This window comes from Plasmodium vivax, chromosome 9 (genome assembly GCF_000002415.2).
Source record: "Plasmodium vivax chromosome 9, whole genome shotgun sequence".
Taxonomy (NCBI): Eukaryota; Apicomplexa; class Aconoidasida; order Haemosporida; family Plasmodiidae; genus Plasmodium; species Plasmodium vivax.
This window is the reverse complement of record NC_009914.1, coordinates 1,358,129-1,375,445: the sequence shown is the minus strand read 5'-3', so window position 1 is coordinate 1,375,445 and position 17,317 is coordinate 1,358,129. Positions and strand designations below refer to the sequence as shown.

The 17,317-nt window shown below is 45.9% G+C and overlaps 4 protein-coding genes across 4 annotated transcripts; 2 read left to right on the top strand and 2 right to left on the bottom strand.

The window, feature by feature from the left end:
- Positions 1–2,091: 2,091 nt before the first annotated feature.
- Positions 2,092–4,896, top strand: PVX_092435 (hypothetical protein, conserved; the record flags this gene model as incomplete). Its single annotated transcript, XM_001615429.1, has 1 exon — positions 2,092–4,896. The coding sequence occupies one exon, from the start codon at positions 2,092–2,094 to the stop codon at positions 4,660–4,662; it is 2,571 nt and encodes an 856-aa protein (XP_001615479.1). The 3' UTR covers positions 4,663–4,896.
- Positions 4,897–5,188: 292 nt separating this feature from the next.
- PVX_092430 (hypothetical protein, conserved) lies at positions 5,189–9,241 on the bottom strand (the record flags this gene model as incomplete). Its single annotated transcript, XM_001615428.1, has 2 exons — positions 8,553–9,241; positions 5,189–8,322 (listed from the first exon to the last, which is right to left on the bottom strand). The coding sequence occupies exons 1-2, from the start codon at positions 8,623–8,625 to the stop codon at positions 5,189–5,191; spliced, it is 3,207 nt and encodes a 1,068-aa protein (XP_001615478.1). The 5' UTR covers positions 8,626–9,241.
- Positions 9,242–11,780: 2,539 nt separating this feature from the next.
- On the top strand, positions 11,781–14,910 carry PVX_092425 (hypothetical protein, conserved; the record flags this gene model as incomplete). Its single annotated transcript, XM_001615427.1, has 5 exons — positions 11,781–13,362; positions 13,500–13,627; positions 13,827–13,950; positions 14,099–14,345; positions 14,499–14,910. The coding sequence occupies 5 exons, from the start codon at positions 11,781–11,783 to the stop codon at positions 14,908–14,910; spliced, it is 2,493 nt and encodes an 830-aa protein (XP_001615477.1).
- A 109-nt stretch (positions 14,911–15,019) lies between these two features.
- On the bottom strand, positions 15,020–17,229 carry PVX_092420 (hypothetical protein, conserved). Its single transcript, XM_001615426.1, has one exon. It carries the CDS (start codon positions 16,981–16,983, stop codon positions 15,214–15,216), a length of 1,770 nt encoding a protein of 589 aa, XP_001615476.1. The 5' UTR covers positions 16,984–17,229; the 3' UTR covers positions 15,020–15,213.
- Between the last annotated feature and the right edge of the window lie 88 nt (positions 17,230–17,317).

Genomic DNA, 17,317 nt, shown 5'->3' with positions numbered 1-17,317 from the left:
TGCGCGCGAATGTGTGTGTGCCCGCCTGCCCCTCTACAAAATGGACCATGTTTACAGTGCAGTGTTGTATGCAAACGGGTAAACAAACGGGCATGCAAACGGGTATACCAACGCGCGCACAAATGCGTATACCAACGCGCGCACAAATGCGTATACCAACGCGCGCACAAATGCGTATACAAATGCGTGCACATATGCATGCCCATGCTGACGTGTATGCGGGTGTATTTACATATATACAGTTATGTGTGTATACGCGTATGTGCGTACACGTGTGCATGTGTGTATGTGTTTTTTAACATAGGGTTATAATTTTAAGTGGAAAAAAAAAAAAAGAAATTAGAAATGCCTAAAATGTTATGTGATTCAAGTTATATTTTTTTCCTTTCTTTTTCCCCTTCTTTTTTTTATCTCTGCATTATAAGTTGTAGTTGTTTTTTTTAAACATTATTATTATCCCCTTTTTCTAGTATACTTTTTTCCCCTTTTTTTTTTCTCCCTTTTTTTCCCCCTTTTTCTAGTTTACTTTTTTTTTTTCCTATTCCCCCCCCCTTTCCCCTAATCCTTTAAACATATGAAATATTTATTTTTAAAATTCTAAAAAAAGTAAAAAGTGTAACACTTTAGCAGACAGGCATAGTTGCGCCTTAAGCGGAGGCTGCGCGGGCACGCTGCGTATGCCGCCCACAAGGGGGAAACCAACAAACAGATAAGTCAGCAGATAAGTCAGCCAATAAGTGAGTTGATATACGCATGTGACTAAATAGATGGCGGCGACTTTCCCTTTTCCCCCGATAGGCATTCTTTACGCGACTGAGTTAAAAGCGAACGGGTAGGGAAGCGAATGGGCGGGGAGTGCCAAATGTGCAGGTACACACATGAGGGGGGGAAAGAAGCGTCGCAGTTGTCCTCTTTGACTTTTTCTTTTTACAGGGGTGGTATAACAGTGCTTCACCACGTGGCCCCCAGGCGTTTTAAAAACATTAAAAAAGAACAAACAAATAAATAAACAAATAAATAAACAAATAAACAGATAAACAAATCGGGCTGGCCTACCCCGCGTAATGCTGCCATATTAATTTTCGCCGAAATGGCCCCCCCTGCGCATTTGAGGCGGGAGAGGCGCATAAAATGAGTTTGTACCTTCTACACTTGTTCCCGCGCCGCTTGCAGGCCCTCTACCCCCGGGAACGCACTGCGTATGCGTCATTCTTGGGCTACGCGCACGTATATTATATACATACGCACGTACAAGTTTATTTCCCCGTTGCACGCCAAAAGTGCCAATTGCCTGGGGGCTTTAAAAAAAAAAAAAGGGTAGCAATTTCACAACATGCTAAGCCGAACATTGAAACTTCGTGCAGGGGTCGTTTTATACGCAAGTGTACTCCACTCACTTGTGCGTTCTTTCGTCAAAAAAAAATTTGTGGCAATTTTTAAAGAAAACAATTCTGCGCGGTGAGCCATATGTCGATGTGAGAGGCGGCTTCCCCGTTTTGTATCCCTTGTGAGACCCAACTTATATTTTTTTTTCCCCCTTTTTTTCACCCCTTTGTATTGCTTCCCCTTCCATACAGTTTACCTGATGTGAAGAGGCTACTCAGGGCACCCCCCCCCCTATGCGGGTGTTTTACGTTAAAATCTACACGCGCTTTTGCAACTTATGATGCCCCTGCTCATTTTTGAAAAGAATAAAATTAGCTTCTCCCCATGTGGGATTACAAAATAGGGCATCTCTTTTTCGTTCCTTTTTTTTTTTTTTTTTTCATCGCCGAGTAAATATAAAGGGTCATTCTGGGGTAAACTCCAACCGTGTGGAGTTGGGAAGGGTCCCACTGCCTACTGCCTACCACCTACTACCGCTTTCTCCCTCCGCTCCCCAATTTTGAGCTTTTTTTTTTTAGTACGTGCTAGCTGAGGGGACGCAGAGAAGCCCCTGCGCAAAAGTCACACCCCTGCATGGGCCACCGGAACATTCAAACCGAGTAAACCGAAGCAGACCCAAAGGGGGAGCATCCCTCCATACACGACGCAGAAAGTGTACGAAGACGTAACGTTGCATCCCCCGTTTGATATACCCCTCCCCCAAACATGAGCGATGCCCAATCGAACGGCGAGGAAGTTTGCACCCTGGATGAAATAAAGTCCCATTTTGAATCGAAGAAATATGAAGAGGTGCTTAACTTAACGAAGAAGATTTACTCTAGTGAGGAGTGCGATGAGTACGCGCTGAGGGCGAGGTACTATTGCCTGATTGAGAGGGGGGAGTTCGCCAAGTTGGTGCACGAAATTATGCACATGTTGGTGAGAGGCGCTGCGGGGGGTGGCAGCGGTGAGGCCGCCGGAAGTAACAACGGAAAAAGCTCATTTAAGGAGCTCTTCCAAGGAAGCTATGAAAGCATTAAGCGGAAAAACGTTCTGTTTGAGCTCTTCTACTGCATGTACAAACTGAAGAAGCTAAAAAAACTGAACGGCTGTTTGAAATACATGTCCGAGAAGGAAGAAAACGCCCCCCATTTTTTGGATGTGCTCCTGGCAGAGGTAAATTTCAGACTGCACCATTTCGAAGCATCCATTGGTTGGTACGAAAATTTGATAGAGTCCCAGAATGCCAAGCAGGCAGTGGCGGCCTCCATTAACGTCAACAGCGGATACTTCTCCCTGTACTTTAGACTCCTATATGAGTATAATTTTTTGCGGAGCGTTAACTCGAGGGTTAGTTCGGATAAGGCGAAACAGAAAGACATTGATGAGGTGAAAAATCAAATCGTCACGAACACAGATGGTTTTAAATTTGAAGAGGAAAGGGATAGCTTCGAGCAGATATTTAATTATGCCACGTTTTTTATTGTTGAGAAAAATTACACCGAGGCGGTGAAGTTCCTGGATTTGGCAGATGCCATTTGTAGGAGCTCCTTTACCGGGGGAAGCGCCTCCGATTCGGGCGCGGCTGATGGGGCGGAGGAGGTGGACCACCAAGGGGCGGACCACGTGGATGAAGAGGATGATGAAGGGGGTGAGGATGCGGAAGAGGATGAGAATAACCGAGGAGACCACTCACATCGAGCGAAAAAACGCTCGAGTGATCACAGCGCGAGGGCTTCCCTCTCTAGGGAGGACGTGCTGACGAACAAACGGACGCTCGTCCAGTTGCAGAGAGCCTACGTGTACTCCAAGTCGAACCGCCTCAAGGACGCCATAGCGATATATGAAAATGTCCTGCACAGCTACGCGGAAAGCGGCGAAAGTGCCGGCGGCCTCATCCCCCTGGTGGCGTACAACAACTACCTTGCACTGAGGCATAACTGTGAAGGTCAAAGTGCTCGCCATGTGAAGCCCAGGGGGAAGAGCGCGCCGGGGGCGACACCATCTGGGATGCCCCAATCTGTGATGCCCCCATCTGGGCCGCTCCCATCTGGACAGCCCCCCACGTTCTCCCTCAGCCAAGACAAGCTGAACAAAATCAAAAGCGACCTACGGATGAGCAAACGGGGGTCCCACAACGACGCGAGTCAATTTATGCAATCAGTAGCTCTCTTCAACGAGTGTGTGTGCAGCCTGAGGAACGACCAGAAGGACGAATTCAAATCTAAGTTGAGCACTTTTTCAACGCGCTTTGGAAATTCGATTCTGCTAGATAAGTTAATAGCTCTCTTTTTAAAAAGCGAAAACGCACACATCAAATGTAAGCACCACCTGTTGAAGAACATCCATTTGATGTACTCTCATCAAAACAAAATAAAATTTCTCAACGCGTATCTGTTTCTTTGTTATGAAAAAAAAAGTTTTGCAGAAATTGTAAAAATGTATTGGAAATATGAATACGTGTTTAAGATGGACGTCCATCACTATCGCACTTTTTTTTCCAATCTGTTTTATGTGTATATATGTGCCCGCTATGGAGGGGAGTCGCGCCCCCTGATGGGGAAGAACAGTACCCCCGGCACGAGCCCATGTACCAAGGGTACAGATGCAGATGGCGACAGCGCAGTCGTGCCGCGAAACCTCCCCCTCGTGATCGACCTCTTCAACAAGTACAAACAAGCCATCAAAACGGATTTAAAAGTTGTGAATTATGAGACGGTCTTTCTAGTAAGCAAATATTTGCTGCACCATGGGAAGGCAGAGCTGCTCACGGACCTCTTCGACCATTTGTCTAAGCAAGTCAAAAATGACTTTCACTTTTTTTCCTGCTTCACTTATATATATACGTACATTGACATGGAGCTTACGTACAAATATGAGGACAAATTGAAGAAGGCTGTTCTTACGGAGACGTACCTTATCGATGTAGAGGACCTTGAGAGTAAAAATTTCGCTCTGGACTTCACCTCCATCGGTACTACTACTGCTACTACCCCTGGTGGTGCAAACATCCATGGCGGTTCGCCCTCCACGGGGCCTATCGATAGGAACAAAAAGAAACGAAAGAGATCAAAGAAGGCGAAGAATAAAAAGGATGGGGCGGGTACCCACGCTGGTTACGACCCAGAGAAGTGGCTGCCGAAGCATGAAAAGACCGGGTTCAAGAAGTCCAAGAAGAAGAAGCAGAAAACGTCGGAGGCCCCCCCCAAGCCGAAGGTCGTCGTCGTGGAGGAGCCCAAGAGCGCCCCCGCCGGCTCCTCCAAGCTGCAGGGGTTGAAGAAGCGCCGCAAGAAGTGACTTCGGAATGGGGTCACGCGGCTGCCAAGCGGTTGCCAAGCGGCGGTCACGTAGCGTCAACCGTGTTGTATGGCCGCCTCAGCGCCGCTTATCTATCCGCTGCTCCACTACCTTCTCCTTTTTCCCCCCCCACTCTGGCTTCCCCCTTACGTAAAGAACATAATTAAAGAATCGCTATCACCTCGCGCATGCGATGAATGATGTATTTTTGAAAAAATGAATAACGTGCGTTTTAAAAAAAAAAAAAAAAAAAAAGAAAAAAAAAAGAAAAGAAAAGAAAAATGTGTTTATTGAAAACGCCGGGAGGGAGAACACCCGCCCTGCGCTTTTTATTTTCGAAAAAAATTCCGCTCGTGGGGCCTGGCGCGGGTCCCCGGCATTTCGGAGAGAACGTGTAAGCACGCGGAGCAATCAGTCATCAATTTGGGTGGTCGTCCCCTGCACGGGTGGCCTCCCATTAGCGTGGTCGTCTTCTGCATGGGTGGCCTCTCCCACTAGCGTGGTCGTCCCCTGCAGGTTCACCCGCTCAACTCTCGTCGTCGTAGTCGATGTCCCCGTAGGCCCAGATGACGAGCTTGGCCTTCTTCGCCACGACCTCCTCCTTCTTGAGCTTCTCAAAGATCTTGGTGTCACTGCGGTTGTCCACGTAGCAAATGCCGCTGGAGACGATGTCCTCATTCACGCTCTTCACATTCTTGTTCGTGGTGAACTGCTCATAGTCGTAGAAAACCACGTGGTAGTAGGCGCCGTTCCTTTCCTTCTTTTCAAATTTGACGTACAAAAATTTATCCAGCAAAAATTTCTTCACATAGATAATCAAATCGCTTTTATTTTCGGCGGGAATTTTAACCCCAGCAAGGGATACCCTTATGCTGAATGGCGGGTAGCTTTTTAGGCTTAACCCGTCACTCAACTTTCGAATGTCTTCAAAATTTAACTCATCCTCATTACCAAAATCGATGTACTTAACGAGGGCCTTCTTCTTTGCCTTATTTATCTGCAGGATGACAGCTCGGTAGTAGCACTTATCTATGTACTTGGCAATGACTAGGGTGTTTTTCTTAATTTCGGAGAGCACATACTGGGAGGAAGATTCTAAGTTGGCTGGCTTGTTCAGCTCATCTTGCAATTTTTTCAGCTGCTCCTGTTTGCTCTTCAGCTGAATGGAAATATTGTTTATATCTTCCACGTAGGAGCAGTAGTAGATGTTATCAAATTGGGACAAATTCTTTTGTCCGTTGAGGAGGACGTTATCTGCGTCGTCTTCATTTGCATCAATTTTTTCAATGGCCCAGATGTTTCTCTTTTCCTTCTTGGCCTCCTCAACGGCTTTCACGTAATTGTTCCTTTCATTGGTGTTGCTAAGTCCTATTTCGTTTAGCATTCCGTATCCCAAGCTGAGTAGGTGCACCCCAAAGTCTTTATTTTGGTGCCGCAAAATTCCTATGAAGTTGCCTCCCTTGTCGCACGTTAGGATGGTTATTTGTACATTCCTCTGCATGAGCATTTTCCTGGTGTATTTGTACGCCTGGATGGCGATTTCCTTCAGCTCTAGTTTTTCTTTCCTGTTGGGCTTGCCATCTCCGTTCACCAGATTGTGGGCATCTTCCCCGTCATACTCCCCCCCCCCTGCGCTCAACTTCTTCACTTGCACAGCTGACGTGTTCATGCTGCCAATTTCTTTCAAGTTAATTTTCTGCACGGAGATACCCAGCAGGATAAAATTGATTAGCAAATTCTGCGAGGGGATGTGCAGCTTGAACTTATTTGCTCCGTAAATGTAATCTACACTTGCGTTTAAATTGTTGTACTTGTTAAGGACATTCTCAAACGATCTGGCCCTCAAGGAGTTTTCGCTTCCACTGATATTATTAATTTTGATAATGTCCAAGTGGGGGTTGAATCTTCCTACCTTCTTCTCCTCTGCCTCCTTTTCTAACTCTTGTAGTTTGAAATAGTTGCTCGCCTTTTCGTCTTCCTGTCTGTGGTTCATCACTTTGGCTAGCCCCCTGGCCACGAGTTGTTCGTTCATGTTGGTCACCGTTTGGTCGTCTTCCTCGCCGTTCTCATCCCCCGCGTGAGTCTCCGCGTGGGTCCCCGCGTGGCCATTCATCTGTATGCCCTTCTTCTTTCCCACACTGTTGCTCTCCCCCGTGGTAGTAGCACCCCCCTTCTTTGCGTTTTTTTTTTTTTTTTTTTTCTCATCCCCCTCGCCGCCCCACTTACTGCTAGGGAGAGCTGCCCCCCCCTTCGCGCTCTCCTTCTTCTTCTTATTCTCCATTTTGTACACGCTGACAAAATGCATCCTTCCCTTGTCATCGGAGCACTGCGGGATGTACCCCTCGCTATTGCTCTGTGGGGTCCTAACATACTCCGTAACGATTTTTACAACTTCTCCGGTAATTTGGCTCTTCAAATAGTCCTTCGCTGATAGGCATAGAGTATTTAGAGCCAAATCGGTGCTGTGCTTTTCACACTTGATGGACGCCATGTACAGTCTCCTCTCCTCATTATGATAATCTACGATGATCACATCTCCGTAGAGAACCTCAATAACGGTGGCAAGGTACTCCTTTTCGTAGTCCACTTTTTTCTCCGTGTAATTGACCCACTTCTTCTTCCTCTGCTGTATGGCTTCATCCAAGGCCCTCTTATAATCGATAGCATTTTCCACATACTTAATGGTGTAGTCATTAATATAGGCGTAGCCATTCTTCAGCAGGAGGGTGCATATATTTCCTAGCTTGTAAAACACATTGGCATATAAGTTGCAATTATTATCTATATGTTTAATAACTATTTCTATGTCTCTGTTTAGCAGCCTGGCCTCAACAAATTTCTTCGTCTCCATGGCGTACTGCTCTTCCTTCACATTTTCCACATTATTGACTACTTCCTTTTTGAACATATCAACTATGATGCCGCAAAGGGTGAAGGAGAAATAGTACATCGTTTTGTACCCCCCTGCTGTTGCCTTGGCCACATCGTCACCATCGCTGTCCTCCGCTCCGTCTTTATTTTTGGGGTTCTTTTTCCCACTCGCGCCTTTTTTCTTCTTCTTCCCCTTTCCCCCGCTGAGGCTTTCCCCAACCGTTCCGTTCTGCAGTGATGTGGAAGTGCCCCCCGGGGTGCTAATGCCTACTTCCCGCTTGTCACTCGCCTCCACCTCCGCGTAGACGCGAAAGTTAGATCCATCCCTCACGTGCTCAACGACGCACTGCAATTTTCTGTTTGAAAACAGCTCAAAAATTTTCTTGTTCTGATTTTTGTCATTATAGGAATACACAATGTTCCTCACATAGGAGTTAACGTTGCTACCAAATATGCCCAGCTTCTTTTCCTTCGCTTCCACGTAGTAACTCTCCAAATCGGCATACACATTCGTTTTCACATTCTTGTTCGACACTAGATTGGCATAACCCCTCTCGAGTAGCAGCACCGATAAGTTCTGCTCCTCGTAAAATACGCTGCAATACGTTCTGTTGTTGTAGACGTATTCCACTACGAAGCTCACATTCTTCCCGATGATCATTTTTCGAATGAATTCTCTGCTTTCCCAGGCGAATGCCTCTTCACTCTTTTCCACATTTTGGCTTTTCATGAACAGCCTTGGGCACTGGATGCACGCCAGGCTCACTTGTCTTTCCTGCGCAACGCCGCCTGCGGGAGGAGGGGGGGCACACAAACACACACACACAGATGGATGGATGGATGGATAGCGCAAATGGAGAAGCGTGCATAAAGTGGGGTGCGCCGCGCACGCACTATTGCTGCTTATCGGGCACACACCAAACAGGTGTAATAGCGAATTCGCGCAATTGCGCCGCTACACAGTTGCGCCGCTACCCTTTTGCACCGCTGCACACGCCTGTTCTCTCCAGCCTGCTCACCCTTCTTGGCGCCCGCCAAAACGTAGGTATCTGCTGACACGACCTGCTTTACAATCCCGTTCAGTCTTTCCATTTAGGTGCGGTGTATTCTGGCGCATAAAATGGGGGGGATTTCCTTTCAGTGTGCCGATTCCTATATATGTGTTTACGCCTATCTATTTGTATATGCTTATGCCTATAACTGTATCTTTCTTTCTTTCCTTTGTTTGTTTTTTCTTACAGTGGGCGCGCGGAGGGCGAAGCGACTGCTCTCGTTTTATAGTCCCCTGTTGAAGCCAAAGCTACACATTCGCCGCGTTGGCTAATTCGCGGTTGGCAAATTGGTCGATTTCGTTGCGTATTTCTGTTTGTTCGCGCGAACGGTTGGATGCATTTAAAAGTGTTAATGAGATTGCGTTCGCTCGTTCGTTTTTGCTATTTCTTTTGCTATTGCTGCTGCGTTGCTATTGCTACTGCTTTGCTTTTGCTATTTCTTTCCCTTGGCTTCTTTTTTTTTTTTTTTTCCTTTGCGCGCTGCTGCTCCTCTGTAGATGGCTCTAGAATGCTCTTTGCTAACTTGCACGTTCAACACGTGTTTGCTGACGTAAGTATAACTCTGTTGGAGTGTTCCTTCGAAGGTGGCTAAACTTTCGATTAATGCGTTTGCAATTGGCACAGTTCGACGTATTTTTTTTTACTTTGCTTTTTCCATTTTACGTACTTTTTTTTTTTTTTTTTTTTTTTTTCCTTCCCCCCTTTGCTGCTTTCTGCAAACGAAACCCCTCTCGTGCCTACATGCATGCGGCATGCTAGCCTGTGCTGTGATGTGCTCTTTTTTTTTCGACGTTCACATGTACGTACCTACGCACGTACCGCCTACGCGCGTGCCCATGTACTCATGTGTATGCGGGAGCGCCTCCCTCTCGCGTTGCATAAGGTAGGAAGGAAAAAGTTAAAAGGGGGCAGTGTACGTGTAGGCACCTGCGCGTGTACCTCTACGAGCACACGTTCACCTTTCCCTTTTCTTTTTTGAGCACAGGCATACATCCATATGGGGGGATTCCCCTCCCGTTTTTTTCCTTTTTCCTAATTGATGTTGAGCACATATAGAGTAGGGCGTATTACGTCCCAATTTACAACTTCGGCATGTTTACGCATTTGCTTCCCTGCCGTGTGGGCGCCAACTCAGATTAGCAGTTGCGTGTATCTTCCGCGAAGCCGAATGCATATAGGGGTACACGTATTCATATGTGCACTTGGCGTACGCCGTGTACACGGCATGCGCGGAATGCGTGCCTGGCGCGGCGTATTCTTGCAGCATATGCTCGCGGCGTACACCCGTATGTGCATACAGATGAGCAATCCTTGTGGCTCCCCCTCGGCCCGCAAGCAACGTGCTGTTGTTTGGCCCCCGTAGGGGTACCCCTACGTATTTTTTTTTCACTGTACGCACAGTACACCACGTTTCTTCAGAGCGGCTCGAAAACGTGAGCCCGCGAATTGCCTAGGTGCGAAGGGAGCCACTCTGCGTGGGAGCCCCAACCAGTCAAATTGTTCCTTTGCGGGAAAAAAAAAACGACAATTTTGAAAAGAGGCCACCTCAAAGCGATTATCTTTAAGTGGTCATTTAAAGAAGCAACGCAAACGCAGCCAGTTTTACACCCCCGTTAGGCTACCATAATCGCTCTCAAAAAAAAAAATACAACACGAGAAGGGTAAAAAAAAAAAAAAAAAAAACACTTGAAAGTTTTCCTATAGATGAATTGGCTTATCCTTGTGCCATTGGATGGTCAAAAAAAAAAGTGATACCTTTATGGGTCATTTTTTGCTTCCCCCAAGGGTTAACCCAACTGAGGGGAAGAAATACCTGTAGAGAGATACGCATGCACATGTGCGTGTACCATGGAAAAGCCTTTTTAGCTGGCACCAAGGGGGATTCCCTTTTAGGCGTCCATCATTCTTCATGTTTACCCCCCTTTTTGGAACACACCGCTATAGCCATTTGTAAAAAAAAAAAAAAAGAAGCTACACCTCGTTCTATCTTGTTAATGCGAAACAGACCCCACTATGAATAGCGCCACAATATCGCATCAAAGGTAGGTGAACATAAATGTAGGGTCTCTTCCACACACCGCTTTTTTGTCCGTAAGAGGAACCCCTCCCCCAAATGGGAGCCATTGTCCCTTTTTTTGCCTGTATCAATGTGATGCCATTTTTTTTCAAATGTGACTAAATGGCGATTGGTAAAATGTTCCAGCACAGCTTCACACACGTTAGAAATCTCGCGTCGTATGCTTCTGCCCCCTAAGGGGAATCACTTTGGGATCAATTTCTCCTCAATTTTTCTAATGGATGGCAGATGAGGTAAATGCGCTCAAAGGAATTCTCTCCAGTTCTTATGCGCTTCCTCGAACATGACTTCCGTGAGTCGATATTTATTGGGGCAAACAATCACATGAGATCAAAAGGAAAAACAACGCACACTACGTTGTAGCTAACTCGTTTGCATGTTTTGCACAATTTTTAAAATGAAGAAAAGGGAACACGTGGATATGCACATGTCTTGTTCACCAAGTTGTAATTTTTTTTTATTTTATTTCTTTTTTTTTTTTTTTTTTTTTCACCTTTTTTACCCTGTGCTTATATGCACCTAGGGGCACGGGAAGTACAACATTTAGCTAGCTCCAAAAGGAAGCGCTTCTTCTTTTTTCACACCGGTAGTGTCATTCTACACGGAGGTAAAAACACTATCTGGGTACCGCTCATGTGTGGGTATGGGCATACCTGTATGTGCCACCATTCACCTGTCCATATGCAGCCATTCGTACTTAGGCGTACACACGTTTATACGCACGCGTGTCTACCTGTATGTGCAAGCGAATGTAGTTGGCCACAACGCAGCAACGCATTTTACTCGCAACATTGTTCTTAATCCTAAACGCGTTTTATTTCACCTTTTAAAGGCTCGGGTGTTTGCGCCTGGCCAATGTCGCCATTTCGCATACACACCCCAGCGCGCGAATGGGCTGACTTTTTCTGTCAAAAAAAAAAAAAAAAAAAAAAAAAAAAAAAATTAAATAGGCAGGAAAATTAATCAAAATGCTGCGCAAATGGGGCAGACAAAATGCCGCGCAAATGGGGAAGACAAAGTACCGCTCAAATAGAGCAGTCAAAATGCCGCGCAAATAGAGCAGTCAAAATGCCGCGCAAAATGGACCATTCCCAAAATGCAACCACCGCGCGATTAAAATGAAACTGAAGTTTCTTTTCGCCCTGTTCAAAATAATTGCCCTCGAAAACATGTTCCATATCACGCAAGACGTCGTAACTGTATCTACCAAGTGCAGCGAAAGGGGCCATACTTTACCCAACCAAAGCTACCGCGTGGCACAGCGAACTAAGTACGATCATTTGCACTTCTGGGGATCCTCCAACACTCTGCTCGGAAAAAAAAATGACCAGTCGCTTTTACAATTGCGCATACGAAATCGAAGACGCAGAAATGATGAAGAGGAAGAGGAGGATGATCAGGGGGAGCAGGAAAACGGACAGGAGGAGGAGGAAAATGGACAGGGGAACGACGACGAAGATGATGATACATCCACGCATTCAAATTCTTCCGGATCGAACAATGCCCATAATGGTCATTATGGAAACAAAAAGGGGAGTAATAAAATAAAAAAAAATTCAAACCATCATTATTTACGAAATTTAAATGCGCACAACCACAATGGTAATAACAACGGATCGGACGAAAATCCCAAAGGTAGTGGCGACGGGCACAACCACCACAGAGCGAAGAACCATAAGCATAATAAAGAAAACGCGCAAGGTGGAATGTCTAACGGTGCGGGCGGAAACGCATCTAGCAGCGCCAATGGGAATAACAACGTGAATGTGAATAGCAACATGAATGGGGGAAACAACATCAATGGGAATAGCAACATGAATGGGAATAACATGAATGGGGGAAACAATGTGAATGGGAATAACAACATGAACGGGAATAACGTGAATGGGAATAATGTGAATGGGAATAACAATGTGAATGGGAATAACAATGTAAATGGGAATAACGTGAATGGGAATAATGTGAATGGAGGAAACAACGTGAATGGGGGAAACAATGTGAATGGGGGAAACAATGTGAATGGGAATAACAACATGAACGGGAATAACGTGAATGGGAATAATGTGAATGGGAATAACAATGTGAATGGGAATAACAATGTAAATGGGAATAACGTGAATGGGAATAATGTGAATGGAGGAAACAACGTGAATGGGGGAAACAATGTGAATGGGGGAAACAATGTGAATGGGAATAACAACATGAACGGGAATAACAATGTAAATGGGAATAACAATGTAAATGGGAATAACAATGTAAATGGGAATAACAATGTAAATGGGAATAACAATGTAAATGGGAATAGCAACGTGAATGGGAATAGCAACATGAACGGGGTTAACAACCCCAATGGAAACAACCCTAATGGAAACAGCCCCAATGGAAACAACCCTAATGGAAATAACCCCAATGGCAGCAGCAACTTGAGCACAGCCGCGACTGCCGCCCTTGGAGCCGCCTCCGTCCCCGCAGCTGCGGGCAGTGGCAATAGCACAAATGCACCGAATGCAAACACAAACGCGTATCAAAGCGGCACAACGGGAGCGGCCATGTCCAGCCCCCCCGCAGAGGGAAACGCTGTACAGGTCTTTTCAAAATTAGTGGACAATAACGATAAATTTAACACCAGCGAAATTATATGCAGTTCGATCAACTGCGCTCCCCTAACGAACGACGCCAACGAGAAGGTGCCCCTGACCGGTATGTCCCAACCGTGTCCCGCATGCGTGCATGAATGTGTATATGCAGACAGGAAGCCCATTCCTGAATACTCATGAGCGTCTACTAACTCACCAAATTGCGCATGATGCACACACCGTTTTTTCCCCTTTGTATAGACTGCACAAATGTAACGTATTGCGGCGGGTGTCCCATTTTGGCAACGTCAAGAGACCAGTGCAGCAACATGAAAAGTTTTAACCCAGAAAATATCCTCATATCATCAGGTTTCGTCGACTCTGCAAATGTTAGCAAAAAAAAAAAAAACATGTAGATTGTTATGCTCTATCGGGGGGAGCAGCTAGCTTTTTTTATGACAGCATTGCTACATTTGTCATTTTTCTCTCCAAATATTATTCCCTGTTCATATTTTTTTTTTTTTTTTTTTTTTTTCTACAAATATTATTCCCTGTTCATATTTTTTTTTTTTTTTTTTTTTTTTTTAGCTGTATAGCCAAAACAGCTTGGTAGGTGTGCCGTTTCTGTGGGACAAGGCGTTGTTCGACTTCTCCAAGTGCGTCCCTGACGTGAATAAATTCGTGCAGGCATCCAAGGGACTGCCCAATGCAGGTATTTTTACTCAAGGGGAAAGAGAATCTGGCGTGACGCTAAAAGACACGGCTCCTTTTAGCTGTACCAGCTCAGTGCTCACGCACGCACACACATATATATATACATACACACATGTGTGCAATTTTTTTTCCTTTCCCTTGGGTAGATAAAACAGAGGCGTACAAGCACCTGTTCAGGCTGGCCAACTTTCACATTTACGGAACGAAGCTCGCAGAGGATAATAACGCGAACGGGTTGAACGTATCCGTTAGGATAAACAACGTCAACTCTGATTCGTTAAAACCAAATGAGCAATTCCCGAATGGAAACAATTCCCTTCCCACGTGCCCTTTGAATGTAGCTAATTTCAAAACATTTAACATTCACCAGACGCAGTCCTTCGCCTTTTACCAGTAATAGCCACTTGTAACCGCGGCGATGAGTTTGCGGGGCGTGTGAAAATGGGCGTTGGAGCGGCGCACTGCGCTAGCACGTCGTTAATTGGCCGCAATTTCTGTACCATTTCGCGGCAAAACTGATATAATTTCACCGCTTACCCCCCACAGGCGCCTATTTATCCCAGAAAGCAGCAACCTGCTGGACAGCCGAAACCTGAGTGTCGACATAACCAACGACCAGGGGTACCACCTGGGGAACTACTTTTTTTACGCCAAAATTGAATGCCCCAGGACGGATCCAGCTATAGAAAACTGGCTAAAGCTTCAAGCGACGCCACAAACGAATGTGTTACAGAGTGTGCAGAACAGCAGCGGGGCGCAGAACAACAACGGGGTACAGAACAATAACGGGGCGCAGAACAATAACGGGGTGCAGGTGAACCCCCCTGGGAATGTGCAACTACCCAAGAGTACTAATTCGCAAGGCGCTTCTAAACAGAGGGGGGGTTCGCACAAGAGCGCCTCGAGCCCGCTTCTCCTTTTGCTACCAATAATTATGTACTTCGTTTTGGTGAATTAGTTTTTGCTGGTATGCTACGCATCTCTTCGGAGTGACCGCCCCGCCAATCATTTTTAACTACACCCCAGCACACCCCGTTCCCCACGTCTTTTTTAATTCCCATCGTTTCGCCCTTCCAATTTGTTCACCCCAGTTTGCGGCATCCCAACTTGCCGCCCCCACTGTTTCGTATTTTAAAAACAATTTAACTCATGCTACTGCGAAACAGTTGCGCACACAGTTTGTATGCACACACGGATGTCTCATGCAGTGGCGCGGTGCGGCCCCGCATGGGAAGGGTGAGCAGGTGGAGGCCTCACCCGATCATGCAACTAACCCCTTACCAATTAGCAAAGAAATTTGCGAAGTGTAAATTTCAATTAATCCATTTAGCTTCCCAATATCGTTATGGAAATCTTTCATCATGGAATTTTGGTACTGGAAAACGGAGTGGCTGCGTCTGTCGGCATAGTCTTCAACTCTCTCGTTAATGCGCTTATGCATTTTCTGCAGCTTCTCCAGCTCGTCCAAGCTTAAGAGGCTGGCGCGATCGCCGAGGGGGCTATCTGTAGCTCGGGCAGTTACACCGTTTGCGCTTGTAGTTACACCGCGTGTGGTGGTTTCCCTGCGGATGTACTCATTAACCTGCCTGGCCGCGAGCACGATGCCCCGCTGCAAGCTCAGGAAGCCCTCTATGGCAGCCTTCGCTTCATTTACGAGCAAAACGTTTTCCTCAACGTTGTCCCCGTCCAAGCTGGGGTACCCCATTTTGCGCACTGCGTCCTCCAAGTGAGTCATTCCATCAGTTATTTCGTTCAATTTTAGCATGTACTTTTTGGGAAGAACAATCTTTACGTTTTTCAAAAGGTTAAACAGGTGAAGCAAATCTGGGTTGCATTTTTCCACTTCCTCTTGAAGCGCTTGGAAAATATGTTCCGTAATTTTGTACAACTTTTGCGTTAACTTTATATGCTTCACATTTTCTTGTATTTTTTTTTTTTTTTTTAAAAATTCATTTTTTTCATTCTTCAACAGATTTGCGTAACCGTTTACATCGTGGCACATCTGGCTGTACGTCTTCCCCCTATTACTTGCACCCAACAAATAAGGCACTACCACATCTGAGCAGGTGTAAATATAGTTTTTATCCTCCATTTTGTGAAGCCTCCTACTGCAAAGGTACTTTTCGCTTTGTTCAGCACAATGGGTAAGAGGTAAACCTGCGAAGACGCTTCTTCTAACTGTGGAGCAGTTGTTAAACAGGTTAACCATACCTATGCAGTCGTCCCTTTGGTGTTCCTCAAAATGGAGTGTTTCAGTTATACCCTTTTTATAACCATTTACGTAGACTGATTTGTTCCCCCCATTTTCCTGCACACTTTTTTTCCTTTCGAATGAACTCTCACAGAATAGTTCCCCATCTGAGATGACATTTTTTTCTATGTCTAGGGAGGCGCAGTGGGCCGTGGTGTCTCCGTATCCCCTTTCGGTGCATTTCCTCAGCAGGGATATGAACAGGTCCTTCGTTCTGGTGCACGTATCTGCGCCTCCTTCTGTTGGGAAATCCTCTCTTTGATGCTCCACATAGGTACCATTTTCTTCTGTGGCACCTTCCCTGAGTTCTCTTTCACCTTTTCCATCTGCATGCTCTTCTGCGGTCTCCCCCTCAGGCGTCTCAACCCTGGCGTAGCTCAGCTTGCACAACGCTTTCTGCATCTTCGCGTAGCAATTGTAATTACTCAAGTTGTGCTTTTCCAAAACGGTATTGCCTATGTGCCGATAGGCCGCACACTCATCGTCATACTTGTAGTTCTGCAGCTCGTCTTCGTAGAATGTTATCGCGTCGATGACGTGCATGCAGGTTGATAGGAAGCTCTCTTGGGAAGGGGCCTCTCCTGAGGAATCCGCCAAACTTATCCCTAACCCGATTAACGTACAGCAAAGTAGAAAAAAACCCACGGAAAAGCTGAGCACCTTTTTGCGCTTCATGTTGGGGAGTCCACCAAAGGGGCGACCACCAGCAGAGCTACAACGCACAAGTGAGCAACATCGCCGCTGCACCTTTTCCTGTGTGACTGTTTTTTCCGCGTCCATACTGAAGGTGTTAAACAGACACAAATGCTTTTTACAAAAAATTTGCTTAAATTTGCTATGGGATGAACTATGGCGTTTGCCCAGTGAGCTAATTGCGCGGACAAATTTTCACACACATTAGCGAATGCACAAAAGTGAAAAACGGTTTAACATTTTGAAAAGCGAGTTATGAACAAAGAGTAGCCTGCATAGAGGAAAGCAAAGGAAGTGCCTTTTTAGGTCATTTACTCTGAAGAGAAGTTCGTCAAAATGGGAGTTTTGCCATGTGGGGAATGTTGACATATGTCCGTTTGTCCTCCCCTCCCCCCCCTGCTACTTTACTTACCTGCGCAAC